Genomic DNA, 20,528 nt, shown 5'->3' with positions numbered 1-20,528 from the left:
TGAGAATTATATAAACAAAAAAACTGATCACAGATGAAAACGAATTCCTAGAGTGATAAGTGAAATCTTGCATACTGTTACTGATGAATTTGTGATTTGAGAACTGGACTAGCAGGAGAACATTACGTAGATGAGGTGTCAACACGCCAGAAAGTAACAAAGAGGTCTCATCAGCCCTTTTAACAATTGAAAGATCAGGTAGTCTACCCCAATGCCAGTTTTAAAACAGGACTTATAAGGTAGGTAGTTCTTGAGTAACCTCTTCAGATATTCAATTCCACGGAATCAGTGTCAAAGAGTGAGTAAGTCCAAACATAAAGGAAACAAAGAATAGGAAACTTTAACCTAAATCCCCTAGATCTTTGACAAGAAATTGCAGGAAATCTACTTCCCGTTAAGGAAAAAAGTTATTGCTCTTATAGTGATGGCATCCTTTTCCCTGACAAATTGATTATGATTCGCATCTGAAGATATCGTGTTGTATTTGGCCATCGACCTTAGTTCTATTTCAGAAAGGGTCCTGTTGTTACCAGTCTCATATTATCCTCACATTCCATCATACACTACTAATTGATTCTGTCGTCATATCCAAGATATTTTTCTGTACAGAGGAAAACAACTTAATTTAACTCTAAGAGATAGGCAATGTTTACAGTATTTTTTTTATGATATCAACATTTTTTTATGATATCAACATTTTGCAATGAGAAACAGCAAATTCAGTAAATTTAAAGAACTGAACATGAATGACTTTGAAAAAGGATGAGAAAAGTGAAAAAACACCTATTGTGAAAATGACCCGTTTCCCATAAGTGATATAAAAGAGGCAAAAAACTTTGATCAGTTTCGGGAGCTATATTTTGATAATTGTCAACATGTGTCTAGCACAGACATCTTTCCTAAACAGTGAAAAGCTTGCTTGTATAAATCCGGCCTATCAAGGAAAGGGTGATAAAGAAAATCTAAGGTTCTATAGACCAATATCGAACCTATCGTACTTATCAAAACTTATAGAAACGGAAGTTCATAAACAATCATGGAAACACTTGAAACAACTCAACATTATACCTAATGATCAGTCAGCATATATACAGAAAAACCCACTCAACAGAGACTACATTGTTTGCAATTATAAATGCCATGGTAGAAATTACAGCAAATGGAAAATGTGGCACCTGGTTATGCTTGACCTAAGTGCGGCAGTTGACACAGTTGACCATAAGCTACTTAGGAAAGAGGAAAGTTGCAGTGGTTATATCAAATGTTGAAGAACAAGAGGAATTTGTTTCTGGTGATAGAAATTAATTTCTCGCTATAATGTGGTTCGGATTCCACAATAAGCTATAGGTTCCGTTGCTAGGTAACCAATTGGTTCTTAGCCACGTAAAAATAAATCTAATCCTTCGGACCAGCCCTAGGAGAGCTGTTAATCAGTTCAGTGGTCTGGTTAAACTAAGATATACTTACTTATATCAAATGTGAAATCAGAAAAGAAAGGCCTAACAAAAGGAGTGCCCCAAGGCACCGTTCTGGGTCCACTACTATTTGGCATTTACACAACTGAATTGTCTGGAATTCTAAATAAGCACAAGGTTATGTATAAACTGTATGCTGATGATACTCAGTTCTATTTTCCTGCCGAAACGGTAGAAGACAGCATTAGTAAAATTGATGCAATAATATATATATATATATATATATATATATATATATATATATATATATATATATATATATATATATATAAAATGGATGTCGGCAAAGAAATTGAAACTTAAAGACAAAACTGGGTGCATGCTATTTGGATCCGACAGTGCACTACGAAAATATGAACACTCCAAAAGAGTAACCATTGGTTCGTCAACAATAAATATTGTAGCAGCAGTGGGGAACTTAGGGGTATTTATTGATAATAAATTGTCGATGAAGAACCATATATTGCCTATTACAAAAACCTGTAACTATCATATTAGAAACATTGCATTTATTAGAAAATACCTAAACAAAGATACTCTGAAAACAGCAATTTGCAACCAAATACTTTCGAGGCTTGACTACTGCAACGTTATACACTACGGCCTCCCTAACTACCTACTAAGAAAATTGCAAGTACAAAATAGAGCCGCCAGGTTAATAAAAAGGACTACGTTCACCTGATAGAATAACCCCAGCACTAACTGAGTACATTGGCTCCCAGTAAAAGTTAGAGTAGAATATAAAATACTACTTACAGTCTTTAAAGCACTAAAATATGATGAACCAGCATATCTGAGAAACTGCTTAAGCTTCTTTAGACCCGAAATGAATATTGTAATCAGACATGCAAGTGAAGCATATAGGCTATTTGAACCTAGAACAAATTGTAAGTCAGGCGAGAGAGCACCAAGACTATACAACAAAATACCGCTTGAAGTGAAGAGCATACAAGAAGAATGCAAATTTAAAAAGGAACTAAAGACTCCTATTCTGCAGGAGCTACGATACTGACGAGAAAACACTGAAAGACAATTATAAAATATAAGAAGCACCTTATTTTGAAAACGTACATGGGCCCACCAGAGAGGGAATTATCCCTGTGGAGGGCTGCACATAAAACCAAACAAAGTGAAACGTATACTGAATTTTAGAAAATGGCTATATATTTTTTTAATCTAACAATGACAAGCATTTAGATACATAAGCAGAAGGGTTTCTTTTTTTCATTCTGTGAGATTTATTTCAGTAAGAACTTCCCTTTATATCCTTAGTACTTGAAAGTGCACTCATATTTATTTATCTTCAACGTGCGAACTAGACCTCACCTGTAAAGTTCACTTTAGTTTTGCCAATTTTACTGTTGGAGAAAAGCTACTTCGACAGTTAATCGTTAAAAAGTAAAGATAATGAAGCATTCCTAAATCCAAGGTAAAATCTGTTATAATAAAAGTTTTTAATGAACACAGTGGACATGACAAACTTGCTTATGAAAGAAGGTACGTAATGTATGACAGTAATGAGACATAATCATGTGACTGAAGAGTTGGCATTACCTAAACCTTAAAAATCTAAGGTTAGACCCAAGTCTCTGACTTGAAAACAGCTGGGGACTGGTGATCATTTATGGTATCCATTAAGATAATATGATAACCAGCTATATCGATGTATTTTCATGCATGCAAGCACACAGATTGGCGAAAGAGTACCGCATTACCTCCACTCGTGACTGAAGAGATAAAGAACGCCACCGTACCCTGCCTTCGAGTCATTGAGAACGCTCCCCAACAGATGAGAGAAGGGCCACTCAACGAGCGCCTCGGTCCCTCAAGTATTGTTATTGTCGTGGATGGTCATTCTGTGTTAATATTTTGATTGGGTTCTCTTCATCTGACAGTCTGCCAACTTTGACTGTCCGCCGCCAGTGTTATCCGTAATCGAAAGGTGATGGTATTTTCCGATGTTTTCCTTTCTGTTTCCCTAAATAAGGCTCGGGATAGTCGTCGCCTGGCCTACTGGCCGATTGGGAGACCTAGTGCGCCTGGGTAGTTTAACTTAGAAATACATAATGATGACTATGGTATTAATTCAATGTTAATTACGTGGTGGAGGTGTTGAGTATATGATGCATAACACTTTTAAGTAGGGTTTACACGTATCCCTTACCTCGCATTCATGGTAAGGCCCGTATTGACGGGAGACCTCTTGAGACTAGGAATTCTGTAAGTCTAACCCACCTCCCCTAGGGACGCAGATAGTAGGCTAGCTTAGGGTATTAGTGGGCTTATTATACCCACGAAGATCCGCAGTACTTATTCTCGCCCTGTTGCTGTCATGCCCAATTTCATGAAATTACTGGGGTAAGATTTTGCAAGTACTGGATGGGGCTCAAGTGCAGAGTGAGGGGTCAGGGCTGCTGTAGTAGCCTGGGCATTTCAGAGGGAATGTGACCCGACCAGACTTGACCTTTAACTACCCAAATCTTGGACATCAAGCCATATTTTACTCTATTACCAGTTCTCAGTACTTTTTTTTTCCAGTTCATTCAATATTCTTAATACAAAAACTGGGGAAAGTTTAGCAGGATATCCTGCCAGTTTGACCTGGTATTAAAGTAAAAAAACTAAACCGGCTGTTAGCTGAGCTTACTCAATTGGCTCATGTTATTTGTATGTTTACCCCACAACAGTGTTTGCTATTATTTTACCTTATTACCAGTTCTCAGTACTTTTTTTCCAGTTCATTCAATATGCTTAATACTAAAAGCATATTAAAATTTATCACAAGTTTACTGTTACCAGGATATCAGGCTGCCAGTTGACCTGGTATTAAAGTAAAAATTATCTAATGTTTTGCTAGTTGAAGTGTGAATTTTGATCGACTTGTCATTTTGAGTAAGTCTGGTTGAATTTACAACTTGTCATTTTGGGTAAGTCCATTTTGTTTGCTAAACCACTTGTTTATGTGTTTTATTACTCCCCTGCCATCCACTCCAAGATAAAAATTAAACTAGCCCAGTCCAGCAAAGACCTGGTAATTTGTTACTCCAAGCCATAGGGCTAATCATATTCCAGAGTTAAAAATATAGTTTTCTGGTAAAATTGTACTATAATAGTATCCCCATGAGAATAATGATAAAGCATTAAATATCTTGGTAATGTAGAGTTTTTTGGGTTTTAATATTTTTTTTATAAACTTATGAAGACTATTATATTGAAGTGAAATCCTGATTTTCTAATGTGTAGGTGTGAGTTTTTAATGTTTCTCGACATTCATTTTGGTAAACATTAGAAGCTTCAGAGATACTGGACACCCCATATAACCTGTGGTTATGGGTAAAATTAGGGGTGAGGAGAGTGGGAAACCAGGGCTTTGGTTTGAGGAAAATAGAAAATGAGTGAAATACAAAGTTGTATTTCAACCTAACCTAACAAAAGAGCGCCTAGTCCTTGCGTAGCTGGGCATTTGCTCATCCCTGGAGCACCACACCTAACCTAACCTTGAGCACTGTAAATTAATGTAAATGAGATTGCAACCCAACCCAATCACACCTAACTTAGGGTGATGGGTCCTTGCCCACCCAGCGGGCTTCACCTCTCCTTGACCTCCCCCCGCCCCTTCTCAAACCTAATCAAATCTAGGGTACTTTAAATTCTAATAAATGTGGCCTTTCCCAACTCACCTAATGCAACCCACCGAGGATGCTAGGCCTTGAGCTGTCTGGTCTGGACCCCCTCCCACTTAACATAGCCTGGGTCACCAGGTCTTTATTATGTCACTTTGACAATTTCAGTAAACTTTACCTTATTAGAATCAAAACTTGCTGAAGTATCATGGAGAATTTAGAATACACTCCTGTAATGTATTAATTTATTAATATATTTTTTCTTTTTAGTAAGTGAGATTTTTTTTTTTTTATGTAGTTCCCTTTATCCTCTCATACTTCCTTAATGAGCACCTTATTCTTTGGAAGCTTGAATTTCAAGTCAGTGGCCCCTGTGAGCTTATTCCATATGAATAGGGTTCATGTTCTGAATAATAATAATAATAATATTTAAGAACTTTTAACTAGGGTTTCTCCTATGTCATGATTTGTACAAATCATTACTAGAAATATTTTCAATTTTATTAATTAAAGTCACCAAGATGCATCCTGCCCTTTTGCAAACCTTTACGATTTACAGCACTCAAGTCAGCTTAAGTTGTTGAGTAGGGTTCCTGGTCCCTTACTGTAAAAACCAGGTTAGGACCTAACAATAGTGGTTAGGATGTATCCCAGATCACATATGATTTTTCTAGTGTATTTTAATTTTTTAAAATGATTTTCTTACTAATTTTAGTTACACATTTTACTTTAATACCAATTCTCAATATTGTAGGTTTTTGTTTTGTTCCTAGGTCTCCTTAATACACTTAATACAGAAGGTATACTGAAATCTATTGCAAATCCAATGTTTAATGAAATATTTACCCATGAATATTGTTACTTCCCTCAGAGTTTTTCCAAGTTTTGCTTTGTTTTTGGGAAAATGCGTGTAGGCCTCCTGATCAGATTTTGTTTATCCCAGTATATTATGGGTACAGATGGCTCATGTAATTTGATGTTTTGATCTGCAAATGTGGGTGCTTGGACAATGTTGAAACCTGATTTTGTTCTTTTTTCAAAGTTTTACCAATCAAGTGGCATTTTGGAATTCTGGCATGACTTGAAATGACAGTTCTAAGTCATCATTCCTGTACTGCAGATGTGTAACTCTTGGATTTTGGCTAAATTGCAAAATTTCAAATGAAATTTTTTTTAGTATCTTTTGAGCATTTTTGGCAGTCATCATGGTAGCAGTTTATCAGTTTTGCAGATGTTAGAACCCTTATATCCTACTTTTATGGGGGAGCACAATGGGAAACCTGGTTTCTGCTCAGGGAAAATACAAAACAAGTGAAATACTGTAAATGTATTATTGTGTGTGTGTTTCATTGTAGAAGTATATGCCTTTTTGCATATTTATTTTTAAAATTTCATTTTCACTCATCATTTAGTCCCAGTGCTTGGCCTATGGCCTAGACCTGGTACTCCATTTCATTTTAATCCTTTGGGCCAGCCATATGAGAGCTTTTAATCAGCTCAGTGGTCTGGTTAAACTATTTAATAATAATAATAATGGGAACCTTTCTTTGAGTACTGCCCATTGATGCCGATTTTGAGTAGGTGTTTTTTTTTTTTTTTTTTAGCTCTTTTCACCCTAACACCCCCATCCCCCTGAACCTCTTTGTTCTCCTTCCAAGCATGGGAAAAGCATCAACCACAGCTTGTGCCCAGTCTTATCCTTTGGGGTTATGCAAGGGTGGGTGAGACATGTTGAAGGTGGGTGACCAGTATACAGTCTCCTTTAGTGGACCATGTGAATAGTGATTTGTTAATCAAAAGGTTCCCTGTTGTTCAGCTATTGAGCAAACTCCTCTCCCTGCTCTTGATTCATCAGAGGAGAATCTACATGCTAAAGATCACAGAGACTGTTCCCCTGTAGATGGACTAGTTACTCAGTCTGACAAATGACCTCCCCAGGGGAACAAAGGAAACCAACCTATGGGCTAACTTTGCCCTGAAAATACATGACATAGTGTCTTGAACAGTGATTTGTTAATCAAAAGGTTCTTCTTGAAACAGGTTTCAACTGAGATTAATGTATCATTATGGAGCCGTCCAGCTCTTGTAACCTCCTTACTCAATCTGAAGGGTGAGGCAGAGGAGGCTGTAGAGAATGGACATGCCTAGAGCTAGGACTCTGATCTGCTGTGTGGTCTCCTTCAAGTCCTCTGGGACAATGAAGGGAACTGCAGCCAGGCCTTCGGGAGCAGCCATGTCTTCTGTGTCCAGTATTGGGAGGAACCTCCCTCCACAAAACTGAGGCAAGGGACTCTGACATTGTCTTCTTCCCAGTCCTTTCATTCTTCCTTAACCTGGTTAGGAAGGGAGGTAATGGCAGGAAGAAGGGATAGGGATGTTAAGATTGTCTTTCCCCCCTCTCCAGCTGCCACAAGTAGAGAGATGCCACTGGGGAATGTAGCAGAGACTGGGAGCAGAGTCCATTTCCTTCGGGACAGGTGTAAACTACCTTTCAAGGACTGACCCCCGATCTGTTCTGGTACTGTTCCTGACTTGTCTTACCCTCCAGGATCTTTGAAGGTACTGGCTCTGTCAGCAGAAGTGAAGGGAATGTTGGCAAAGAATGCATTGAAGTCATAGATGACCATTCTTTGGGCTTTTATAGTCACCTCCTCTGGTAGAAAGGGTAGCTTGTAGCTGGAGTCCAGTCTTTGATTTCTGTCTGTTAAATGACTGTCCTACAGTCTCTGAAGGTGGAAAAGAGCATGATCCATGTTGGCTCATAAGGAAGTGTTCTTTCAATTGCTGGTCCATTAATCCTCTAGAAGTACGTCTTCTTTGCCTGCAACAAGACTGATCTAAGCTCTGTGCTTTTGGGTTGGTGACAGTCCCCCCAGATGTTCACACTTGCTCACCTGGTTGATGGCATTGGTCCGTTCACAGGGTTTACAGTATGTCTGTTGTTTCCTGGATGATTGGCAAGTTCTGGGTTCCTCAGAGGCACACTTGTCTAGAAGAAGAGACAGCCTCCTCACAATTTGTCATGTCTTGGGACTGTGATAAATTGGGAGATGTCAGAACTCATGCCTAAGCAGCAGGCAAAGTGCCTGGGCATGCTTCAAGATGTGGCAGCATCAAACTCTAGTTCAGTAAGCTTTAGTGAGGTTTTATCACAGTTTCTTTAGCAACAGGAACAATCAGGTTGGTGTAGACAGGTAATCCTCTGTCATGTGCCATCTCTGGAGAAGTTTGTCCTTCACAGCCAACTCTGTCGGTGTTTCTCTTTCAAGAAATCCCTGTCAACCAACTTGTGCCCTCAAGTAGAGAGGTAAGGGAGGAACTTGATGGTGGTTGCATGGTGGTCAGACAGTAGGAACCTCCTTGTTAGAAGTCCTTGAATTCCCCACCTCCAGGTGTGTGGACAGAGGTCGAGCCTCGTCAGCATATCAACAAGCAGTGCTGCTGGCCTTGCAAGCATTTTGGCATGCCCTTTTTGTAAAGGGTGATAGAGTTGCACACTGACACAACTTTAAATATGAAAAAGCAAAAATTTTGGTCCACACCCACAATGTTCTGTTAGGCCATTTACTTTGCACAGTAAATGAATTTTCATTCTGAGTTCTTTCCCACTAACAATAACTTGAACATTGATAGATTATAATTTAATAACCACATTTATATAATTGTATGTAAAACAATTTTAATTTTTTTTTCATAAGAGATATTGTAATAGTTTTAGTGAGTGACCAGGTACAGAAATTAAACTTATCACATATATTTTTTATCTTGATTCATCAGGGACATGATATTGCAATGAGTAAGGACGCTAAAACAGACAAGAGTTTTCCTGAGAAATTTAAACGATGGTTTCGACTCGAACGAGGGAATATACCTGGAAACCGGGAGATACGATTAACAGAAGAATTGCGAGCTGAGCTTGGGAGTGAATCACCAACATCCACCCGAATGAAAGCTATCAAAGAACTCAATGAACTGCTAGCTTCACGAAAATTAGAGGAAGTAAGTGGAAGTAAATATTCAGTGTGGTTTTAGTCAATATTTTGTAACAGTAGTTAACTGCTAATAAGATTGTAGAAATAAGTTTAGATTTAAGCTTGAGTGAAGTGTAGATTGAAGTGATTTTTGTAATTGTGAGACATGATTTATCCCTGTGATGGTCCAAGTCATAATTGTCTTTACAGTACCTGGAAAAGATAACTACCACAGGGATAAATTTTTTCTGAATGATAAACATCCTTGGATCCTCCTGACATCCATGCAAGAAGGCAGTATTCAGTGCTCTAAAATTAATGATCACTCGGGTAGCCATTATAATAGTGAAGTTATGTATAGCTGTAGAGCTATACTTTGGTGAAATTAATGGCTATTTTTGATGCTGTGTATTATTTCTAATGGTAGGTATGTAATTTGAATGGTTCTACATAAAGGAAACTCATGATTGGTTTAGACAAACCCATCAATTCATGGTTTATGGGTTTCTTAGGGGAAGACCTGCAATTATTTTGCAGTCCTTCGAGAGGTCATGTTTATTCACTGGAGTTACCTTGCATAGTTTGTAAAGATCAGTTGCAGTTGCTGGTGTTACTTTACGGTACCCTCAGCACTTATATGATGAGTGGGTTTGATCTGTATCAGATGTCAAAAACCCAACCAGTAACCAAGGTCTTCACACATGGAACTTCCCATGTCAGTCAAGGAAGGCAGCTGAAAAGCCTGTCAAGCTGGAAAGCTTCCTGGTGACATTCATCCTCGAGTAGGTGGAGTAAAGTATTTTGCACCTTTTGGAGACTGGATCTTTCCACAGGCCAAGTTATGTTACTCCTTGTAGAAAAAGTTAGGATGTCCCTCACAGGTGGGTTTTAGGTCGTCTCAACTTCAGTTAGGTGCATGCCATCCCTGCATTGACAAAAGCCTGCAGCACCAGTTTCTGACACCTCAGAGGGTCTTTACTGTTCTCTTAGTGCTAGTTCCCAATGGAATCAGTGATTCCTGTCAACATGTCAGTTGCTGACAGGCGATTGCTCCTCATGCTGCTGCTCCTTGGATGTAGCTGTTACCCGGAGAGAGTATTATGCTAGCCCCTTGACCCTTCTTTGGGCAATGCGACAGATAATTTGCTTTGTTAGAGTTGCATGATACTCAGTTTTCTTGCCATGTATCTAGTAAAGCCCCTCATAAGGCCAGTAATGCTAAAGTGTCATTGCTCTATGGAAAGTCTTGCACATAACTATTACTGCTGCTTGGATACTAGCAATTCATCTGTGGTTAATAAACGTTGATGGTATTACAATATCGGCTAGTGATGGCCTCATCACATCAAGAACTAAGCAGGCACTGGAGGATTTACATAAGTCTGTGTCACTACTTGTATCTGATCATCAAAGACAATAATTTACTGTATCTAGGGATGTACCTGGATGCAGCATTCCTTATGGTTCAGCCCTCAGACAGCCAAGAGATTTCTGGCACTGTCGCAGGAGCACCTCCTGCAAAGTTATGGACAAGGGTCTGGGGTCACTTATCATCTCAAGAATAGCTGGTACCTCTTGGCAGTTGCAAGTTAACCTCCCTGAAATGGCAGCTGAACAAGAAGTGATGTCATCAGTTAGGACTCAAAAACTTTTGGTATCTATTGCAGTCTTAGAATATGCAGACAATGCTGTCTCAGTCAGGAAAATATTATAAGGTTTACAAGGCTTTCTTAGAATGTGACATATACAGTACCTAGAGAGATGGGACTTAGACTAAAGCTAATGGAAATAAAAATGATTACGACAGAGTATGCACAAAGGAATGAAATAACATTAGATTGAGAAAGAATTAATGAGGTTGAAGCTTTCAAATATTGTGTGTCAATGATATCCAGTACAGTAAAGGCCCTCTTGAGTTGGAATATAGTGAAAGCCTTAGAATACGAATCAAAGTAGTGCAGGCTTAATAAGATTTGGAAATCAAATGGGCTGAAATTGCATAGGAAAGTAAGATTGCACTTCGTCTGCTACATTGTGTGTTGCTGCATGGACATGCATCATAGTTCTGTATATCTGACGCCTTAAGAAGAATATTAAGAGGGTGATGGCAGGATAGAGTTAGAAAAATTAGAGAAATTCCATTTATAGGAGATGAAAGGGAAATGGAAATGGAGATGTTTGGACATGTATTTTGAACAACCTCTATGCTCATGTGGGCACCAGAAGAGAGTGACTACTCAGACCTACTTGGATGAGAACTGTATGGAGGGTAACTGGAGGTGAGTTGAGATTTGTGGAAGATATAGCACAGGAAAGACTGATTTGGGGAATTTCACAGAGGCCGTTTTCATCAAACGATAGTGTTGATGTCTAGACTGGTGAGTGTTTAGGCAAAAAGTGCACAAGAGAAGGGTGTGAAGAGGACTCATTGCCTATCAAACCTCAGGAAAGAGAATGTTAATATAAAAACATTTATGTTGTGTCTGAAGACTTAATAATGGTATATGCATTACACACATGTTTAATATTTTTTTTGCTTAAGTGAGTCTACACACTATATATAAAAAACATCTTGTTAGGCTATGACAGGGCTTGCATGAGGGAAATTGGTGAGATTTGTAAGTGGATTTTGGATCTAGCACTACTTTTAAGATACTGTGTTAGTGTTAAAACTTATGATTGCTGATAAATATTCCTGTATATACATTTATCTGAATTTTCTTTTTAAAATTTTTACTTTACAGAATGGCATTGAAAAGTTATGGTTGCTGGTTCAGGACTTACTGTCTCTTACAAGTCCAGCTGAACATCGTCATGCAACACTTCAGATGCTTACAACATTAACAGCTGCACATGCACATGACCGTCTAGGGGCTATGAGACATGTTTTTTATAATTATATTGCAGAAAATTATCAGCAGGAAGAGATACGTCCTATGTGAGTACAACCGTGGGTAAATGAAAAATATTGTAGTGAACCTTAGCAAGTCAGTTTAGCATAGGTGAAATCAAAGGATTAGTTTGTTTGTGATACAGTGAATTTTTGAACTTTGGAATATAGTGTAATTATAGATGGCTTAAATGAAGTAAAGTAAGGGTTTTTTTTTTCTTGAATGGTTGTTAGTAAAAGAAGTTTTCTAATTTCGAGTAGACCAAAGAGAACTAAGGCAATGCACAAGGCAGATAACAATGCAGCTTGAACCAAAGGGATTCTGCAAAAACAAGTACAGTTTGCAGTGTGCTGCACAAGATGTACCATAAGAGGCATCCCCAAAGGGGTTTTTAGATGATGGGGAAAAAAACGCTGGTTTACTGTATAATAACATCATTTACTGTAAATCTCTAAATGGGACCAAATAGCAGATGAATGTTAAAATCTATGGTGACTAATGTATCAAAGAATTGTAATTTGATAACATTTTCTCCGATGAAAGTCAGCGGGATGATTTTTTTTTTCCAGTGTAATTTTTTTCTCTGTACTATTTTGGCAGACTACCTATCTGTTTCTAAATTTAGGTATTCAAATTATTGAACTTCACAGCTTAATTTCCTAAGCTTGGAATTTTTTTCACTTTTAGGTTTGACTTCTTCAGAGAAGTAGTTTCAGATGGAAAGCAGTTGGAGTACATAGAAGAATTAGCTGGCCCTTTTTTATTAGAATGGTTGCCTTTTGTGTTGGCATCTCCACAGGCTACAGATGCTCTAAATCTTCTAGTGAATTTGGTCAAATTCAATGCTGCCTACCTTGATGAAACAGTGGTGACTGGTTATGTCAAGTAAGTAATTTTATTATCCTAAAGATTTTTGAAATGGTTTTAACTTTACAGATCAGAAATATATGAGATATATAGGGCATATGTGTCAATATATTGAATTTTGTAGAGCTATCGTGAATGTTTCGGTCTGGGATGGATATTAAAAAAAGAAAGTTGTAAGAAAGTTTGACAGAAGGAGAACATGATTTTTATTTAGAATAAGAAGAATTAATGTATCTACTAAAGGGATAGTCTTGTTTGATGTCTCTTTCAACTCAGCCAGTAACTTCAGTCCACAATTATGATATAGCAATCCATGAATTTACTTTTATCTCAGTTATTGTAGCAATTGGAATTTGGCACATCTATATCATTCAAATCATAATAATACTCAAGATGAATTGTGTTTAGAAATTATTTTTTTTAGTGGTCAGGTATTATGTTAAAGACAAAAGATATTCAGTTCAGTATGGAAATGAATTGGTCACGTATTTTATGACAGCGCAAAGAAAGTTTTATGGAAAGGGATTGTAATGTTTTGATTTACTATTTAGAAGCTACATAGAATTTACTGAAGTATTTAATAGTGTTAATTTGTAAATTGATTTAAGGGCCTGCCACTAAAAATACAAAGAAATTTGAAAGAAATGAAATTTGGGAAAATTTTCTAGATTTGTATGTCAATTCTCAAAATTTGTCTTGGTTTTGTCAGTTAAAATCTAGAACATGTGGTGCATATTTTGCTACTTATTTACAAAAAACTTTATTTTTAAATTACCATAAGAATTGACTAAAGGTATCTTTTCATTACTGTTGCTAGACAGTAACACAGAATCAGCAGGTCATTCAGTTCGAAACTGGTCAGAGCAACATTTTGATCTGGCCACTCCAACATCAGAGGCCCATATTCAAAACCCAACCATTGTAACTTTAAACTGGTGCTGCTTCTTCATTTTGTTTACACAGTAGCCAGGGATCTAGAAGGATCAGAGTTTTGCAGATTTTCTCAGGGACTTTAAAAGAAAAGTTTTAATTGTGTTTTTAGATCAGATATAATTTGCTAAGATTGTTAATTTAGGAACATGAAAGGATTGCAAATGGATTTTTATATCAGAATTGATGTAGACAAAATTATTTATTCTTGGTGTAAGTGTAATAGCTATATCTAAGGGAAAAAGAAATTTCTTTGTAAATTCGCTGCCTCCTTTGAATGGTATTAAATTAGTAACTTGTTTTCTTCCTAGGTGGAAGTTGTCTTATTGGAAAAAATTTTTATTGATGCTAGTAATTTATAAAACAATTTTTTCAGTTTCATATGGAAGTTTTCACTAGTTGCCCAGTGGTCTGTTTGGACTAAGCAAAAGAATTACATAAATTAAGGATCAGTTTTTCTTACGATTATTGTCCATGTTTGCAGGCAGGTGGTGCTTCAGTTGCTCCAGGCACACAATGAAGCTGAGGCATTACTCTGCCTTCGAGTTCTTGATGCAGTTTTGGCTTACTCCTACTTGCCATCACCAGCTCTACCAACATTTATTACTGCTCTCACAAGGGCTGTTAATGTCCCACAGTTGACTCAAGAAACATGGAAGGTTTTTATATATTATGTTCTTGTCCTATCATATTTATTAACATGTGCTGGGAATAGTCTACTCGGTTACAAAATATAGCACTTACTACCTATGATGTAGGTAAATGTAAATACTAAATCTAGTTGATTTTGAGTGTTTGTGAAGGATGTCTTGAATTCCATTATTAGCAAAGTTCACTAAGTTGAGTATATGAGATGGGGACTGAACCAGGTATTATAATCATGAACACAGAGACTGAGCCAAGTATCATAATAATGAACAGTGTTACATTAAACATTACATTAGATTTTTTATTAAGGTCTGCACACACTTCTGTTTGACCACTTTCTGAATATCCATTCTTTATGATGTTTGGTCCTTCATACTGTTAATTTTCTTGATACATAACTACTGATATTTTGATGAAATTCTCCTCTCTCCAGCTCTCAGCAAGTTCTTCACTTGCACGCTTCAAAGATTTGTATTGTCTAATATTAGTACACTTATTTTACCATTGGTCTAGCAATCTATTTTTCCCTTTCCAGAACATTTTTGTTCTTTCTTACTGTCCTTATATTAGTAGACATGTTCACTCTTCCAACAACAACCATAACATATAGTCTTTCATCTCTTCTCCATTACTTATATTTTTGGTACTATACTGATAATCCCTTACTCCTTATACAAACCAGTGAATTTGTGTCATCTGTTACACTCAATACAAGATATTAAATTCACCCCTGCTAGCTGCCACAGCATGCTGTAGTCACTGCCAATTTTTTACCTTTGCTTTTTCCCTTGCTTGTATTTTTGTCATCATAAGCTTTGTTTTTTTTCACACCATTATGTTGACCTTTGTGCTTAAACTTCATCTTCCATGTGTTCTGAAACTTGCAACCCCCCAAAAAATTGAATGCAAAGTTTTTATAAAAATTGATGAATAGACAGAGTTGCTGATATTTTGACCAGACCATCTGAGCTTAAAAATTAGGCTCTTTAGGTCAGATTACATACAAGGCTGTAATTTTGTGCTAGGATAAAGTTAATTCTTTGGGGAGAATATTCAGAATTTTTAAGGGCGATATTCTTTAGTTAAAAAGTATTTTGATTTTAACATACTGAGTGGATATCTAGATAAGATATACCTTATAGTAAGAAAAACATTGCTATTTTTAGCCTGTATATAATCATCGTTTGTTACAGATCATGCGTAATCTTCTTGGGACACATTTGGGCAATAGTGGGCTCTACGTTCTGTGTCGCCTGATTCAAAGCAATGGCGATCCACACATGGTTAGAGGAGCCATCTTCTTTCTAACATCAGCCCTTTGGGGCAATAATAAAGTATCTTCATTGAATTACAAGCCAGCTGCCGTATTGCCTACTCTACAGCAGGTTAGTTTTGAGATTTCTTGGCTGCTGTTATTTCTTCACAGCTCAAACAGTGCTGTATTAAATTTATTTCTTCACGATTAAATTAAAAAGAATGATTAGAGTTTCAAGGAATAATGGATTTCAACCTTGAGTGCAAACCAACTTTTATATAGTAGTATCCTTCAGCATGAAACTGTTGAACTTGACAACAAGGTGGTTAATTGGTGGTTATGGGGAAGTGAGTTGGCGAATACCCATCATCACCCATAATCACTAAGCACTTTTTCTTCTTTCACTATCAAGTGAGGACCTCTTGCTGTGCTGCTCCTAACTGGTGAGCTACACATGTGATTTTAATACAGGAGAAAGATTCATATTCGGAGGCGTGAAGGGCTTTAGCAAATATGTTTAGTGAGCTGTAATCCCCTCCAGTTTTTTATGTGGATCCCCACCATTAAATAATCAGTTGTAAGGGAGAATTTTTGGTAAAGGAGGTAACCTGAAAGAGTAAGCCTACCACATCCTCCTTATCATTGAATGCTTGCCTACACCTCTCCCAAGTGCACCCCTTCTCGGGCAAGTGTGGGGCACTGATACAGGAGGTCAGTTGCCTATCCCTACTATGTCAACTGCTATATCTGCTGTTGCTGCAAGGATCTCAACCTGTTGAGCTTCCATTAGTAGTCCTCCATCTTGTGGAAGATGGCCTAAGGCATCAGCTACTGCTGCTTCCTTGGAGGAGAGTATGACACAGTCTAGGGGCAAGGAGAGGAAGGATGTGACACTGCCTAGGGGCAAGGAGGAACATGAGCTAGAGGCAAAGAGCAGTAGCGTGGCCCAAGCATGTTCTGGACCAATAGTAGATGGAGGAGGCTACTGAATCAAGCAACCAGTTTAAAGTTTTGGGAACAAAAGTGGCCCTTGCTCTTCTTTTGGTAGTGAAACCAAGATATAGCTGCCATCTGACTTGTGCAACCCCTTAGGATATAGCACATGGTTCTCCAGTCTTTTTCCCCACTTGAGTGAGGTTCGGCACCTTCACTCAGGCCCAGGGCCTTACCACTCTGTTGTCCCTATGTCAGACTGAGTAGGTTGCAGGAGCCATTGCATACCTTGCTCACTGTGATGACCAGAATCATGGCATTTTTGGGTAGACTGTTCAACTTCTAGTTAGTTGACAGAAATGACCTTTCACCTAAGGAGGCTCCTAGTTAGTTGACAGAGATGACCTTTCACATAAGAAGGCTCCCCTCAGTATAAAAGGTGATGATTTATATTTCCATGGAAACAAGTATAAAATTTTAAGACTAATTTGTATTTTTCCATGGTTGGCAACCTAGAGCTTTTCATCAAAGTTCCCACCTCAACTACTCTTTGTCCTGGAGGCTGAAGGAAAGAGTACATAGTGACAGTAGGTGAGTGAGGGTTTTTTCCCACTTACCCCACATAACCACTAGTTAACCATCTTGTCACCAAGTTCAACAACTATCACCATCTCACACTGAAGGATATTCCTGTGTAAAAGTCTCTGGTTTGTATACCTAGGAAACATACATATTACTTTTAAATAATTTATTTTTAGTATTTGTAATACATCTTGAAAATCATCGCTGTTGCTCCTTGCAAAGTGCCCATGTCTTCACTGTGGAAAGAAGTATGGACCTTGTAGGTATTTCATTGGTTTTTACCGTTTACTCATATTTTCAAGTAATCTATTAATCTACTGGTTTTCCACTTTGTCTAGATTATTGTTACTGTATTTTCTTCTAGCCTGCAGTGCCTTCATTGATCTATTACCTTTGTCATAATATAGGATATTGTATATCTTGGAGAAAATGTATCACAATTTTTTATTATCTTTACATTTCAGGCTGGAAAGAATGGCCATGTGTTGGTTGTTTATGAAGTGGCACTTAGTATTCAGAAGCTTGTATCAAAGTTGTCTCTAGAACTTCACCTCTCCTCGTGGGATCTCCTTTTGGACACACTTGCAAATCTGTTTGAACACTATGGTAGGAAATATTTTTTCACATTTGAGAGGATTTATATGTACATGCATTGTTCTCTGTTTGTTTGTACAAACCCATTACTGTAATCTTAATTAGTTTTATTGTGTACACAATCCCATCGGCATAATCATGATAATCTTGAAAGGATAAAGACCTTCCACTCCTGCAAGGTATCCTTTAATGCCTTCATGCACTCTTGCCCTGGGCAGACACCTGTTGAAGTTATTTTAATGTGCCATTAATTTCTTTTCATTCTTCCATTTCCTAATTTGCATTGCAGTGAAGATATAAGCAAAATTCTTATACTAGTAAAATGCTTCATAATGTAGCAAAATAAGAGAAACTGGTTATCCCTGCAAAAACAGTACTACTGATGAAAGTACCTGCCAAATAAAGTGACTTTTATTTTGTGCTAAATCCATGAGGTGAATTGAATGGAAGGAATATTGAGAAAAAACTTAAGCTCTGAAAATATCTGTGATCAGTAAACACTTGGGAAAGATTGCCCGAGTTGTTAATATTTTGAAGGATCTTGAAGAAGATGGAGGAATAGTATATACTCTATACTCTGGGCTGACACTGTGCCTGTGAAGCAGACTAATGCCCTGTGTTTGACAGAGAAGGCATTTGGGCATATACGTTATGGATGTAGAGGATGATGATGGTGATCGCAGCATTATGTGCTGCTGTTTGTAGAATAGTTGTCTTAGGTGCCATGGTTGTCTTTCTTGTGGTAGTTAGTGACCATATACTCAATATTTTTGCAACTGGCTATGCCAAATGCACTATTCCATGGCCATTCATTGTCTTGTAGGGTCTGTTTCCCTTGAGAGAGCACATTTTTTTTATTATAGTTTTTATTCATTAGCTTTAGGAGCTTACTACTTAGTGTATATTCAGATATTTTTTTGCTCTTTTCTTTCTTATTTCACCGTGTGTGGGAGCTTGATTATGATTGAAGTTCATGCCAGTCAGAATCATTCCATAATGTATTATTTTAAGGAATTGTAATGATGATTAGTATACTACTTTGTATATGTTGTTTTAGGGATTTTTCCTTTGCCCACCAATTGTATTGCTGTTTTTTATTATTCACTCCTTTGCCATCTTTCCACAGACTATCTAATATCTTTAGATTATATTCCTTTTGCAATTTCATCCTGTAAATAAAAAAAATTTCCTTAGGCAATCTTTGATATAAGAAATTTGACTGTCAGATCTGTTATATTGATTATGTATGCATGTCCATAGTTTTCATATGATGACTACACTTTATGAAGGTTTCACATTGCCACATTAACTTCTTAGTGAATAAAAAAAAATATCAAAGAACAACTTGGGGTTATACAGAATGTAAATTGGATTAAACAGAATATAGATATGGATGATTTTAGTTTCCAGACAAAACTTTTAGACATCCCAGAGTGATGTTACATTTACTGAACTGATTTATGTTGGCTTGAATAGTATTTTTTTGACACTGGACTGCATTTTGTACATTAAAATTTTATTAGGCAAGACTCAGATTTGCTGCTGAACATTACTAAAGTGAATTGTGTGTGTTGTCAACAAAAGGAATATGAAAATTTTTTTCATAAGTACATGTATTGTTACTGTAGCAATTACAGTGTTTTTAAGGCTTTTGTTTATTTCAGTATATGAATTTAACTTGTGGTGGTAGACTGAAAGAATTGATAGGCATTTGTAACAAAGATTTGAACTATGATGAGGTCAGAATAAGATTGCTGTAATTGTTATAGTAATAATTTTTACCATGTCTTGGGTTAATTGTTACAAGGTATTGGAACATTGTTTATTTAAAAACATAACCATCATATGGAGAGATTTTTTGAAATGGATAAGTAATTACTGCATTTTAATGTTTGTAATTACTGTGTTGTTGAGCAGTTTGATTGTAAAGATTCAGGAACTTCATCAGTTTTTGGGAATTTTGATCAATACTTGTGTTCAAATAATTTTAGATAGAGCAGGTATGAATAAAGCAAGAGTGTTGTCTTACTTTAGAGTGGATAAGAAGAATTCTTTGTGAACAACGTATTTTTTTCAGTAAATATAATTTTTGTTTATTTTGGATTTTTTGCAGGCCAGCAAAGCTGTTTTAAATTACTTATATGTTTTCACAGCTTGATTTTCTTTCTTAATTAACCAGTATGCATGTTTCCTTACTTATGCTTCCAGTTTCTTTGGAGGAGGGCCTTGAGAAACAGTCTATCCTTAATGTACTTAAAGACATAATGGATGTCATTGAGCAGTTGATTGAATTACAACAGTTTGGGGGATCATATGATAAATTCTTCTCTCTTGTTGATAAATATGCACATCTTCGACCAGTAAGTAATTCCTGTATTTATATTTAACTATCATGTTTGAATTTAAGTGTTGATCTGAAGATACAAACATTGCTTCACACTGCCTTCATGCTGATATAAATGAGCCAACACATTTGAAGTAACATTTGTCTTGATTCCTCCACTATTCATGGTAATTCTCTCCCATTTCAATAGTTACTGAACTTCTTGCTATAGTGGTTTGTATCTTCATATAAATACTGTACAGTTAAATTTTCTAAAGTTTTGTCTGTTTCATAGTTTATAATGGTTTTTTCATGATGAGTTCCATTCTTCCAAACCCCTATATTAGATTTTGTCAATCTTGCATCGCTCACTGGGTAAAAAATTGAACCTGCAGGCAGGGGATGGTTTTTCCTGCTAGTTATAATTTATTGAATG

The 20,528-nt window shown here is 36.9% G+C and overlaps 1 protein-coding gene across 1 annotated transcript in view; it reads left to right on the top strand.

Moving 5' to 3' along the window:
* The first annotated feature begins 3,262 nt into the window (after positions 1-3,262).
* Positions 3,263-20,528, top strand: part of gig (tuberin) — a 103,938-nt gene continuing 86,672 nt past the window's right edge. Inside the window, exons 1-8 of the mRNA XM_067095929.1 lie at positions 3,263-3,417; positions 8,876-9,097; positions 11,814-12,007; positions 12,648-12,845; positions 14,242-14,416; positions 15,599-15,790; positions 17,640-17,781; positions 19,978-20,129. Of these exons, the coding sequence (XP_066952030.1) occupies positions 8,891-9,097; positions 11,814-12,007; positions 12,648-12,845; positions 14,242-14,416; positions 15,599-15,790; positions 17,640-17,781; positions 19,978-20,129 (1,260 nt within the window). The 5' untranslated portion in view covers positions 3,263-3,417; positions 8,876-8,890. The remainder of the gene's footprint in view (positions 3,418-8,875; positions 9,098-11,813; positions 12,008-12,647; positions 12,846-14,241; positions 14,417-15,598; positions 15,791-17,639; positions 17,782-19,977; positions 20,130-20,528) is intronic.

Source organism: Macrobrachium rosenbergii, chromosome 52 (assembly GCF_040412425.1).
Source record: "Macrobrachium rosenbergii isolate ZJJX-2024 chromosome 52, ASM4041242v1, whole genome shotgun sequence".
Lineage (NCBI taxonomy): Eukaryota > Metazoa > Arthropoda > Malacostraca > Decapoda > Palaemonidae > Macrobrachium > Macrobrachium rosenbergii.
Note: the sequence above shows the minus strand (reverse complement) of the source record. Positions and strands in the feature narration are given on the sequence as shown.